The 12225-nt window shown below is 40.1% G+C and overlaps 1 protein-coding gene across 1 annotated transcript in view; it reads left to right on the top strand.

Moving 5' to 3' along the window:
• LOC136877793 (octopamine receptor beta-3R-like) overlaps window positions 1-12225 on the top strand; it is a 142023-nt gene that overhangs the window by 68495 nt on the left and 61303 nt on the right. Inside the window, exon 2 of the mRNA XM_067152000.2 lies at window positions 5626-5749. Coding sequence (XP_067008101.2) covers window positions 5626-5749 — 124 coding nt within the window. The remainder of the gene's footprint in view (window positions 1-5625; window positions 5750-12225) is intronic.

The raw sequence follows: 12225 nt of genomic DNA, 5'->3' as shown, positions 1-12225 counted from the left end.
CTACTCAGTTGACCTCCCGAGGCTGAGTGGACCCCGTTCCAGCCCTCGTACCACTTTTCAAATTTCGTGGCAGAGCCGGGAATCGAACCCGGGCCTCCGGGGGTGGCAGCTAATCACGCTAACCACTACACCACAGAGGCGGACTATTATTTACTTACAAAATTAAATAGTGCTGTGGAATGTATTGTAGCGGTTCCCTTAAATGTTTAGAGCATCAATATTCCAGCATGTGAAAGAGCAGGGATGGTGTTGGTTTGCTGAATTACTTCCGCCCGTACAGTTTCAAATACTTTCCTGGTTAATGTGTGTTATCTGCGTTTGTCAGTGTCCAAGACACCTGATACTTGAAATTTATCGTAGACAGTACACTATCTTCTTTCACTTTGGGCATGAATATTATTTTTATACATCACACTCACCGCGAGGAGCCTCCGTGCCTCAGACGGCAGCGCGTCGGCCTTTCACCGCTGGATACCGTGGTTCAAATCCCGGTCACTCCATGTCAGATTTGTGGTGGACAAAGCGGAGGCGGGAGAGGTTTTTCTCCGGGTACTGCGGTTTTCCCTGTCATCTTTCATTCCAGCAACGCACTCAATTCTCATTTCATAGCATCTATAATTCATTAATAAATCACTTTGGGAGTGGCGACCCCATCGTACTAACAGCCTATATCTGCTTCATTCATTACATCCCTGACCCGGTCAATGACTGGAAAACAGGTTGTAGGTTTTAATTTTTTTTTTTTCACACTCACCGCGAAGGTCTGTTCTTCACAAGTGTTCTTTTGACATGGATACTTTTTATTAGATTGTTAAAAAATTATTTGCCACTTCATAATATCCAATTTCTCAGAATCCATTAAGTATCACATCAGTAATATCCTTACCGAGTCTTTGGAAGCAACAACAATGGCAAGAAGGATCAAGAGCTTTTGGTTTTACCATTGTCTTCACACTGACGTACCATTTACCGGTATTTCTCAAATTTTGTCTACATTTTGTTTCGTTTAAGGGACGTTTCCTAGAGCTCTTAGGCCGCTTCTGAAGTGATTTATTACTTTCGTCAGTCATCACGATATTATTACACTATAGTAACGTCGTACTAAAAGCGACTTCACCTCTAATGACATTAGGAAAAAATGATTGTGAGGCAAAATCCATTAGACAGGGAAAGCACAAGTCCTTTATAGGCTGATAATCATAATAATAATAATAATAATAATAATAATAATAATAATAATAATAATAATAATAATAATAATAATAATAATAATAATAAAGAGACAGTCACTTTGCAGGTTGATAATACAGAGATGGGTTGAAGAGGAAATATCCACTCCTCCTGGAATAGAAAACTTTTATCATAGTAGTCATTAGGTTTGTTCAAAGAAAACTGGTGTAGGTTAAAGATTATGAAAACAACAGCTTCATCTCCTGTGTCTCCAAACACTACTACCACATTCCACAGCCGCAATCCGGCCCTGCAGACCGGTTCCCAAGCATCTATAGCTGGATCGGGCCAGACCGTGTCTCCTGGTTCTAAAGCCTCTATACTTATTTCTTCATCCACGCATTCTCTGTCTCCAAATGCCAAAGCATCCTTAGTTCTTCCCCCAGGAGGTCAAGGGCTGTCTGTTCTCTCTTCTAATTAAACTGCCGTTATTTCTTCTCCAAAGGGTGCCCAGGTCCATTTCTTTCCTATTTCACCCGGACAGCCTCTACCTCCAACTATCACATTCCCCCCTACTGTTAGCAAAACTGTTGTACAGTCATCAAAAATTCCTCAGCAATTGCGAGGTCTTGCAGACATAATAAGACCTAACTCTAAACAAGCAAATGCTAGAGCGAAGGAATTGAACTTACACAAAACCTACGGGAGTACAAATAGGAAACTATTTCGTAAGCAGCCATCTGGAGAACAGTTCAATAATATTATGGTAAGGAGTATGTCCTTACAAGATTCAATTTCCGTAACTGATTAATGCATTAATAATATTACCAAGATTTATTACAACCAGCTTTGAAGATCGAAATGGCAATTTGCATACACTATGTTCAAACATAGATGCAGATGTGTGCTGAGTTGACGCTTACATCATTGCTATTCTGAAAGTCCTAGACAACGTTCCCTTATGCCATGAAACTGAGGAGACCATGCATTTGAATGGGATTTTCACCAGCTTATAAGCAGGTAAAAACAAAAGTGATGTAGTTGGCGGATAAGCCATTACTACTCTATTCACCTCATATTCGATCTACTATTTATTTGTAAACGTAATAGTTACAAATGAGATGGTATCTCGTCATTTCTCACTCACTACTGGACAAATTCAACTGAAATTTGGGTGTATACACCTCAGACATTCAGTTCAAACACAAGCCTATTGCACTTTCCAATAATTAATTTTGACATGAATATGTCTCATGGCTGAGAGCTATTCGAAAATTTGTGTAACGTCAAGTGACAAAATGTGAAAGGAAAGTGACGTCACATTAGTCGGTACTGTAGGCCTTCGTCGCCAAAGATGCTGCGGCTGTGGATTTGTATGAATAGTGTGTGTTGAAAGTGTACCGTCAGTAACATTGCATTAGTTGTTACCGTTGTGTCCATGGCTAAATGGTTAGCGTGCTGGCCTTTGGTCACAGGGATTCCGAGTTCGATTCCAGGCAGGGTCGGTAATTTTAACTATTGTCGGTTAATTTCCCTGGCCCGGGGGTTGGGTGTAGCATATATGTTGTCTTCATCATCATTTGATCCTCATGACGACGCGCACGTCGCCTATGGGTGTCAGATCAAAAGACCTGCACCTGGTGATCCGAACGCGTCCTGGGTTCTCCCGGCACTAAAGCCGTATTCATGATCATTAGCTTTTCGCAAAGGGAAAAACATTTCCTTTTTCCTTCGTAATGCGTAGGCTACCATTTTTTCTAAATGGAAGCCATTAATATATTGGTATTTACTGAATTTCTGGACGTTTATCAATTAAAAACCGAAATAATCGGTAAATTGTTTGTCCCATTACAAAACAAGCCCCAACATGTCCACAACTCAGCTTGTACGGAACGAGACACGCGCATTTGCCTTGTAACTTTTCAAGTTCTCCAGAGTTTTACGTTTTTACCTGTTAAAGCACGCGTTCCAGAGCACCTACTGGCCGAGCATCAGTTCTTGGTAGGTTCACAGCTTTTATACCCGTCAAGGATACATACGTTCTGTTAGTAAGTAAATACATCCGTTCCCTGCTCAACCTTCTCATCATCTACATATAGAGTGAGTCTAAATGGAACTCATACACTAGAGGAAAGCTTGTTTATTTGGAGTCAACAAAAAATATAACCACTACTTTATTTTAGTCTTGCTTCTGATTTAACAAATACACATTACACACAAAATACATACAAAGTAAATCAACCACTGTTTCTTATACTGTACTTACAAAGAAAATTAATACATTATTCATAAACATGCATGAAACAGGTCAATGTAAAACTCATACTCCTTCAAGTAGTTCCAGATCGATCTCCAATAGCACAGTATTTTTAAGAGTCAATACTTTATTGGATAACCTTTAGCACTTTTCACAGCTCTTAAACAGTTAGGCATAGATTGTACCAACTTTTCGCAATAAGATGGATGTTTTATTCCATTATTCACATAGAGCCATTTTCAGATAATCTTTGTTCGAAATCTGGTATTTTATTTTCGCTACTGCTACTGACTGTGGAGGTGTCTCGAATACCTTTGGGCAGTTATACAGCAGCCACGTCCATACTTCAGAAGTCAAAATCTTTTTTTAGTAATCTCCTTAACGAAGCTCAAACTTTTCTTCCTATTAATCTTGCTAACACATGTCTTTTTCCTAGCTATTCGTTCATGCCTGTTACTTTTCCTCAGGAAAAGTCGAATAGTTTCTAGATGTGCTCTCTGGTTGCTATGTTCTTCAGCCATCATACCAGTTTAGGTGCACTAATCGCTGGATGTTTCTTCACTTGTCTTACTATCCAACGAACCGAGCTCGATAGCTGCAGTCGCTTAAGTGCGGCCAGTATCAAGTATTCGGGAGATAGTAGGTTCGAACCCCACTGTCGGCAGCCCTGAAGATGGTTTTCAGTGGTTTTCCCATTTTCACACCAGGCAAATGCTGGGGCTGTACCTTAATTAAAGCCACGGCCACTTCCTTCCCACTCCTAGCCCTTCCCTGTCCCATCGTCGCCATAAGACCTGTCTGTGTCGGTGCGACGTAAAGCAACTAGAAAAAAAAGTACTATCCAACGTTCCTCCCTGATATAGAAAATTTTTCTCCAACTTACTTTGTCTTTATTTTCAATACTGTGTGAACTTTTATATTTATTTATAACGCACTGTACAGTTGCATGTTTCCTGTTTACACGTTTACCGATTTCTAGAAGTGATTTTGCTCTCTTATGGTGAAAAATCATCAGTTATTTCTTCTTTCGAAGTTTGTCCTCTTTGATGCACCATAATAGCACCGGAACTTGTCTGTACTTCACAACTCTCCACAACAAACTGAATGTGGTGTCGAAACACAGACATGCAGAATTTTTACTGCCCTCTTATCCGTCCATGTAGGACTGTATGAGATTCACTTTGACGTGCCCCAGTAACATATAGACAAAGAATCTGTTATATCACGCTAAGTTAAGGAATACGCTAACTAGCCTGTGGTGACTTAATAATTCAAGACGTACCTTTATTGTTCCACACATAAAATGCGTATATAGATTATTGCCCACATTTCTATTCATAAACGCATACTAGTTACAGTGGTGCATGCGTTTCACTTTGACTCACTGCATATATATCATTCGAACGTAACACAGTTTTGTGAGAAAACCGCAATAATTACGCCTATGTATTATTCGTCAAAAGAAAGATCTCCTTATCAGGAATACTAGAAAATATTATTTATGGGATTCAGGGCTTTATTTCCGTAAAGTAGTCATTTATTCGAATAATGCGATGGTTAGGTCATTGCAGTTAACTGTATTTGCCAGTAGATGGTCCTATGAAAGTCGTCTCCACTGATCGTTTTATGCCAGCCCAATAGAGGTCTCCGTGAAAGTTGTTGTCTATGCAGATTTTCCTTAGTCCGATAGATTGGTCTGTGAAATCAAGTCATCGCCAGAATGTAAGTTGTGGCTCCATGTTGGTTCTAGTAAGCGATATATGGCAATATTTTAAAATTAATGGTCATTACAGATGCTTCCAAGAATCAAGTAATTGATCTACTTAGGATTGGTTTGGTGTCTGTTGACAGTAACCCACCTTTCAAATTTAAAAGGAGGCAGTTCCTGTTATGTCTAGCTTTTGCAGTTACCATTAACAAAGCACATGATCAAAGTTAAGTCAAAAAGGGTATTTACACCAGCCATGGTCACTTATATGTGGCAGTTAGAAGTTTCACTGAAAGGGATGTCGAAATTAAAATTATAACTACTCCATACCAGGGTCAGTTTCCCGAAACTGAACGGTATTTCACAAGAAAACATAGTTTACAACGAAATACTAAAATCAGCCAATGAATAAGACAGTCAAATGCACTCGTTCGTTGTGAATTGTACGCTATTTTATTAAAGTGACTCATTCTTAGAATTTTTTTCACAGGTATTGCAGCGACAGGCCATTTGGGTGGTAAGACTGAGTTGGGAGATCAAAATGATTGTAAAACAACATTCCTCGTTTGCAAGAAAGATGGTGCCACTGTCATTGGCTTCTTGGCGGTGTTTCGGTACCAACTGGACGCTTCATGGCTTTGTTTATGAGTTAAGGCAGAACGTGAGGGTCGTGAGAGGGAGGGAGGGAAGGAGCGCTTGTCAAAGGAGGCCATTCGTGACGTTACATAGCTTCAGGAAGCGTATTCTGAGAGGCAAATGGCCAGGAGATCCGTTGCCCAGGGCACTATATGGCATATTTACAATCGTTTCCAGGAGATAGGAAGTGCTGTCAAGCACCCTAAAACAGGTCTTGTGCGGCTGCAAGCTTTGCCCCAAACAGCCAATTGACTCCACGAGCAGACCAGGCGGATCTAAAGCAGACTTATGGAGTTAGTGGGCCTCGATGACCTGCTAAGACTCCTGTGTTGGAAGGAAGTCATCGTCGGATGAGATTGTAGGTCGCAGGATACCATATTGACTGGCAGCTTAAACACTGGCACCGTGTGCCTTTTATTGATGAGTCATAATTCTGTTTATATTGTTTAGACATTCGGGTTCGTGTTTGAAGAAAATGTGGAGAGCAATTCCGTCCAAACATAAAGCTCGATCCCGTTACCGTTCGGAATGACTTCTTAACTGCTCGGTGGTATATTGATGAGATTTTAGTGCCTAATATAATTCCGCAAATTAGAGAAATTAGAGATAATGTGCTTTTTATGCATGGAAGTTCTAAGCCTCATGATACCAATGTCTTCCGTCATTTTTATAGGCTACAGGAGTACGTAACTGCTTGGTGGTGTATTGATAATAACCGTAGTTTCACAACTGAGATAATTTATAGACAATGCGCCTTTTATGCAGGTTAATTCTAGACTTAAGTCCATTCGATCAAGTCTGGATCATCTGATACAACGCATCGGGCAACGAGCGCAACATTCTCAGACGTTGCAAGCTCCTTGAATAAGCCCTTGTGAAGGAGTTGAGAAACCTGCCGCAAATAAATTTGTGGAGTCTTGTGAGGAATATGAAATGGCATTGTGTGACTGGAATTCACACCAGGGGAAGCGATGCACCGTACTAAACTGTTTCTATAAGAAGTCAGGGCAAGTCGTCTTTTGATTTGCGACACTTTTTAACAAAGTCATACACTGAACATTCTAAGGAATGTTTCGAATTAATTCGTTTATTGTTTGAAACACAAAGACATTGTTCCCTTTTTCATTCCGGGATGTGACAGTATAACAGAATTATGAACAAATAATGAAGTGGCCGGGATGAGTGGCTCAGACGGTTAAGGCGCTGGCCTTCTGACCCCCAACTTGGCAGGTTCGATCCTGGCTCAGTCCGGTGGTATTTGAAGTTGCTCAAATGCGACAGCCTCGTGTGGGTAGATTTACTGGCACGTAAAAGAACTCCTGCGGGACTAAAATACGGCACGTCGGCGTCCCTGAAAACCGTAAAAGAGTAGTTAGTGGGACATAAAGCAAATGACATTATTATTATTAAATAATGAAGTGAAGAAACTTATTTCTTTTGAGCAATGTTTTTAATTTAATGCGAATTAACACTCATCTAGGCACACATTTAAAATGAACGGTCTGTTCTGTGGTGTAACAGCTATGCTGCTGCTGCTGACGGTCGTCCAATTTCCCACATTCCCAGCGAGATGGTAGGTCGGGAAGTGTATCGACATTCTGTCGAGAGCGCTTCTCTGATGATTTACAGCTGTGGCGCTCGACAATGCTAGAAATATTAGCCTGGGACATGCGCTCCGGTCTGTGATAACAAGGAGTTGTTAATTACTGCCACATCGCACCTTTTGAAGAGGACAGTCACTGTTAGGGTGATTAGATTTGAAGTTTGAATTAAACTAGATAAATGATCGAGTTTCTAGTGAATGGCGAATTTGAAAAGCAGTCCAAGCCCATACACAACATTCATTCTGACAGGGAGAAATCGAGATAGTACTTTTATACCTCTCTATATAGTATGTATCAAAAATACTTGGACAAAGGGTATCTGAGTTAATAATAATAATAATAATAATAATAATAATAATAATAATAATAATAATAATAATCTTGCACTAAAGGCTAATCCCTGTCGTTGCAACCGTTCTCCTTTCAATCCTGCAGTTCTCTTCACTCGTAGTTTTTACAACCTCTCAAGTTTCTCATATCCTCGAAGTATGTTTTCCTTTGTCTTCCTCCTCCTTTCTTTCCAGGAATTCATTGTGACTCACTATATGACATACAAATTTTCATCTTCCTTCTTTCTATATCTTTTATCAGTCTCTGTTCTTCAGTGATTTCCTTTAGAATATCTCGAATAATTTTTTTCAGGCAAGTATGTCCTCTACTAATTTTCCTCCGAATCCACATTTCAGTTACTTCCAATGAAACTCTATCCTTTCTGCAATTGTCCAGCTCTCACAACCGTAAAGTAGTACACTCCAGAAAAAGGATTTTACAAAAGCCTTTCTTGTTTTAAAACTTACTTTCTTCATACATTTAACAATAGTTCCCAGTTAATCACGTCAAAAACTCCTTCCAAGTCAATGAACGCTATAAGCCCCAATCTGTTCATTTCTAATCTTCGTTCCAGTATCATTCTTAATGAAAGGATTGCTTCTTACGTTCCTTTGCCTTGTATGAAACCAAATTGATCATCACAAACTTTGTCTGGCTCCATGATTACATGGTTAGCGTGCTGACCTCTGGTCACAGGGGTCCCGGGTTCGATTCACGGTAAGGTCGGGAATTTTAACCATCATTGGTTAATTTTGCTGGCACAGGGGCTGGATGTACCTGTCGTCTTCATCATCATTTCATCCTTATCACGACGCACAGGTCACCTATTGGCATCAAATAAGAAGATCTGCATCTGGCCAGTCGAACATGTCCTCGGACACTCCCAGCACTAAAAGCCATACGCCATTTCATAGACAAAATTTAGTGCGATATATCTCCTTATATAAATTATGTAAGAAAAAATTTATTCGTATTGCTTTTAAAAGAATTTACATTAACGGCTTAATTAAATGTCATGAGAATATAGAATTCAAAATTTCAAAAAGTTTATATTGAAAAAAAAAAAAAAAACTAGTAATTGTATATGAAAGAAATGTTCGTGATATCTCTACTTTTATGTAGGTGATATTCCCACAAAGTTTCGTAAAAACCCATGCATTAGATAAAAATGTATTTTTATCTCTGGAGTATCGCCTTAATTACTGCATTGATGGGTTTCATGTTCCATATGGGGTTCATTATAAGTAACTTGGTGTTTATATAAGGAAAGATCTTCATTGGGGTAACCACATAAATAGGATTGTAAATAAAGGGTACAGATCTCTGCACATGGTTATGAGGGTATTTAGGGGTTGTAGTAAGGATATAAAGGGGAGGACATGCCAGTCTCTGGTACGATCCCAACTAGAGTATGGTTCAAATGTATGGGACCCTCACCAGGATCACTTGATTAAAAAACTAGAAAAGATTAAAAGAAAAGCATCTCAATTTGTTCTGGGTAATTTCGGACAAAAGAGTAGTCTCATAAAAATGTTGCAAAGTTTGGGCTAGGAAGACTTGGGAGAAAGGAGGCGGGCTGTTCGTCTAGGTTGTATGTTCCAAGCTGTCAGTGGAGAGATGGCGTGGACAGACATTAGTAGACGAATAAGTTTGAGTGGTGTCTTTAAAAGTAAGAAAGATCACAATATGAAGATAAAGTTGCAATTCAAGAGGATAAATTGTGGCAAATTACCGTTCATAGGAAGGTGAGTTAGGGATTGGAATAGCTTACCAAGGGAGTTGTTCAATAAATTTCCAATTTCTTTGCAATCATTTAAGAAAAGCCTTGGAAAACAACATATAGGTAATCTGCCACCTGGGCGACTGGCCTACAGTAATTGCAGATCATTAGTGATTGATTGATTGATTGACTGATTGATTGATTGATTGATTGATTGATTGATTGATTGATTGATTGATTGATTGATTGATTGATTGATTGATTGATTGATTGATTGATTGATTGATTGATTGATTGATTGATTGATTGATTGATTGATTGATTGAATTTACTAGGTTACTAAGTTATCCCTAGAACACGATGGTCAAAATCCAGAAAGCGAGTGTACTGATATTTCAGAAATATGTTCCACCGGCAAGCGATTTGTTTACAAGGGTCAATATTTTACGTTATCCTTCTTGTTCCATATTCTAGGATGAAGGGATAATGTGCCTGTCACTGCAGTAAAATTCTAGGCTTGTTTACATGTGCGAACCATACGCGTTAAGCGTACATAATGGTATCTGACGTTCTCTTCCCTGCAAATTAAAAACTAAAGTATTTTTGGAGCCTGGCGTCAGCTGACTACAGTGGATGTCACAGAGGAGACCCGGCATGAGCCAGGAATTAATATCGATTACTCTGGAAATTGAGCAGGCCGTGTCCGAGTGTCATTAGTGATACAGAGGGCTGTGTCGAGCCGCCAGCTGCAGCCATGCGCTCGGGGCTTTGGGCCGGCTGCATTAAAGGTGGCTTTTAAATACATACAAAACATATATTCCTTCGTACAACAATAGATGTGTGAGGACCAAGAATATCCACAGATAATGTCAAAAATACGTTTCCGTTTGCTAATATATTCACTTGCACCAAAGGAATAGAAAATCTTTGGAATATATAATACTGAATTATTTTTGCCATAAATATTCATAACTGTACTTCTCATACAGCAGGCACGACAAGCTGTTGCATTTTTGCAATAGCCAGACTCTCCCAAATTTTTAATACCAAATGCTCCTCTATCCTAACATAATTAATACATTTCCCTTCCCACGTTCTGGAAGGACGTTAGGATGAATTCAGGGTAATTTAATTATACATGTGATAGGCATTAGAATAATAATCCGATATAATTGAGAAAGGTAAGTTAACTTTTTATCTTATTAGTCATTGTTCACTGCATGGTTATCACATAATCTTCCTATCATTCTGGGCCTTTTTATGAATTTACTGTCATCGACAATTACGGCTTTGTGTCAGTTTAACGCCCATACGCCCTTCCTGACGCCAGTCCTATGTAGAGGTATGTGATGTGTTGAATATAAGTGAATATGTTAAGAAAAAAGAGACACCCAGTTCCTAAGCCAGAGAAATTAACAATATGAAGCAAAAAATTTCCTGGATCATCGGGCAATCGAACTCGGGACCACCTACACCGAAGACCAATACGATGACCATGCAGCCAAGTAGCCAGAGTCAAGTGTTATGAATAACTAATTTTCCTCAGCTTATCCCAGTTTTTTCTGGCGTCGCTGGAGCCAGTCAGGCTCATTTTGGATTTGTCGATGATGATGATTATGATAATGCTTGTTGTTTAAAGAGGCCTAACATCTAAGATCATCGACCCCACCAGGGTCTTAAGACCGAATGCAATTCCTGACGCACACGATTCTTGAAATGAAAATTTCGTCCCAGCCGGATTCGAGCCTCATCCTTCCGGGTAAAAATGAAATGAAATGGCGTGTGGCTTTTAGTGCCGGGAGTGTCCGAGGACAAGTTCGGGTCGCCAGATGCAGGTCGTTTGATTTGACTTCCATAGGCGACCTGCGCGTCGTGATGAGGTTGAAATGATGATGAAGACGACACATACAGCAGCCCCCGTGTCAGCGAAATTAACCAATGATGGTTAAAATTTCCGACCCTGCCGGGAATCGAAGCTGGGGCCCCTGTGACCAAATGGCCAGCACGGAGCCGGACATCCTTCTGGATGGAAAGCCAGCAGTAAGTTACTGAGGTAATCGCCTCCCTAGCCTCTCCTTCTACCAAGTGGCCGGCCAGCACCGTACTTCCTCCTTATAAGTACCCCGCATGCACTAGTGATGAATGGGATATCTAATAACTGGTTTTCACACGGATATAACTGCCTGCAGGTTATTTACGCCTGAATAGAGATTACAACTGGATGGTTACTCATTTCATGTTCCTCAGCGCTACCCCTTGCATTAGTCAGCCTCGTTTTCCAACTCTCAGTAGCAGGTTGGTATTTGGCACAGTAGCTTTACAGTTGCTGTCAACATATCGACGATGGCTGGCTTGCTTCAGAACGACGAAAACACAGACATAATTTCAGTCTATGGAGAATCTGGTCGAAATGCAGCTGAAGCTCGCAAACGGTATTCACAGGAGTTTCCAAATTGCTGCCTGCCTTCTAAACATGTATTTAGCCGAACAGAGTTGTAGTTAAGAGCCAATGGATTGTTCAAGCCACATACAAACAATCCTCTGGTAGAAAGGATTGCCCGAACGTGTATGTCAATGAGTTATTCAACTTCATATTCTGCATCTTTGGTGTATTTACAAGTGCACCCTGTTACAGAACGTGTGTAGTAAAATGGCTACTATTATTGTTTCACATCCGAAATACAGCACACCATTGTAAAATGGTGATTAGGCATCCCATTCGTCATTAGTGCATGTTGGACACTTATAAGTAGAAAGTACGGGGCTGGAGGGCCACCTGTTTTCCGTAGTCTTGATAAAC

This window comes from Anabrus simplex, chromosome 7 (genome assembly GCF_040414725.1).
Source record: "Anabrus simplex isolate iqAnaSimp1 chromosome 7, ASM4041472v1, whole genome shotgun sequence".
Classification (NCBI taxonomy): domain Eukaryota; kingdom Metazoa; phylum Arthropoda; class Insecta; order Orthoptera; family Tettigoniidae; genus Anabrus; species Anabrus simplex.
The sequence above is the reverse complement of the archived record's forward strand: the minus strand, read 5'-3'. Positions and strand labels throughout refer to the sequence as shown.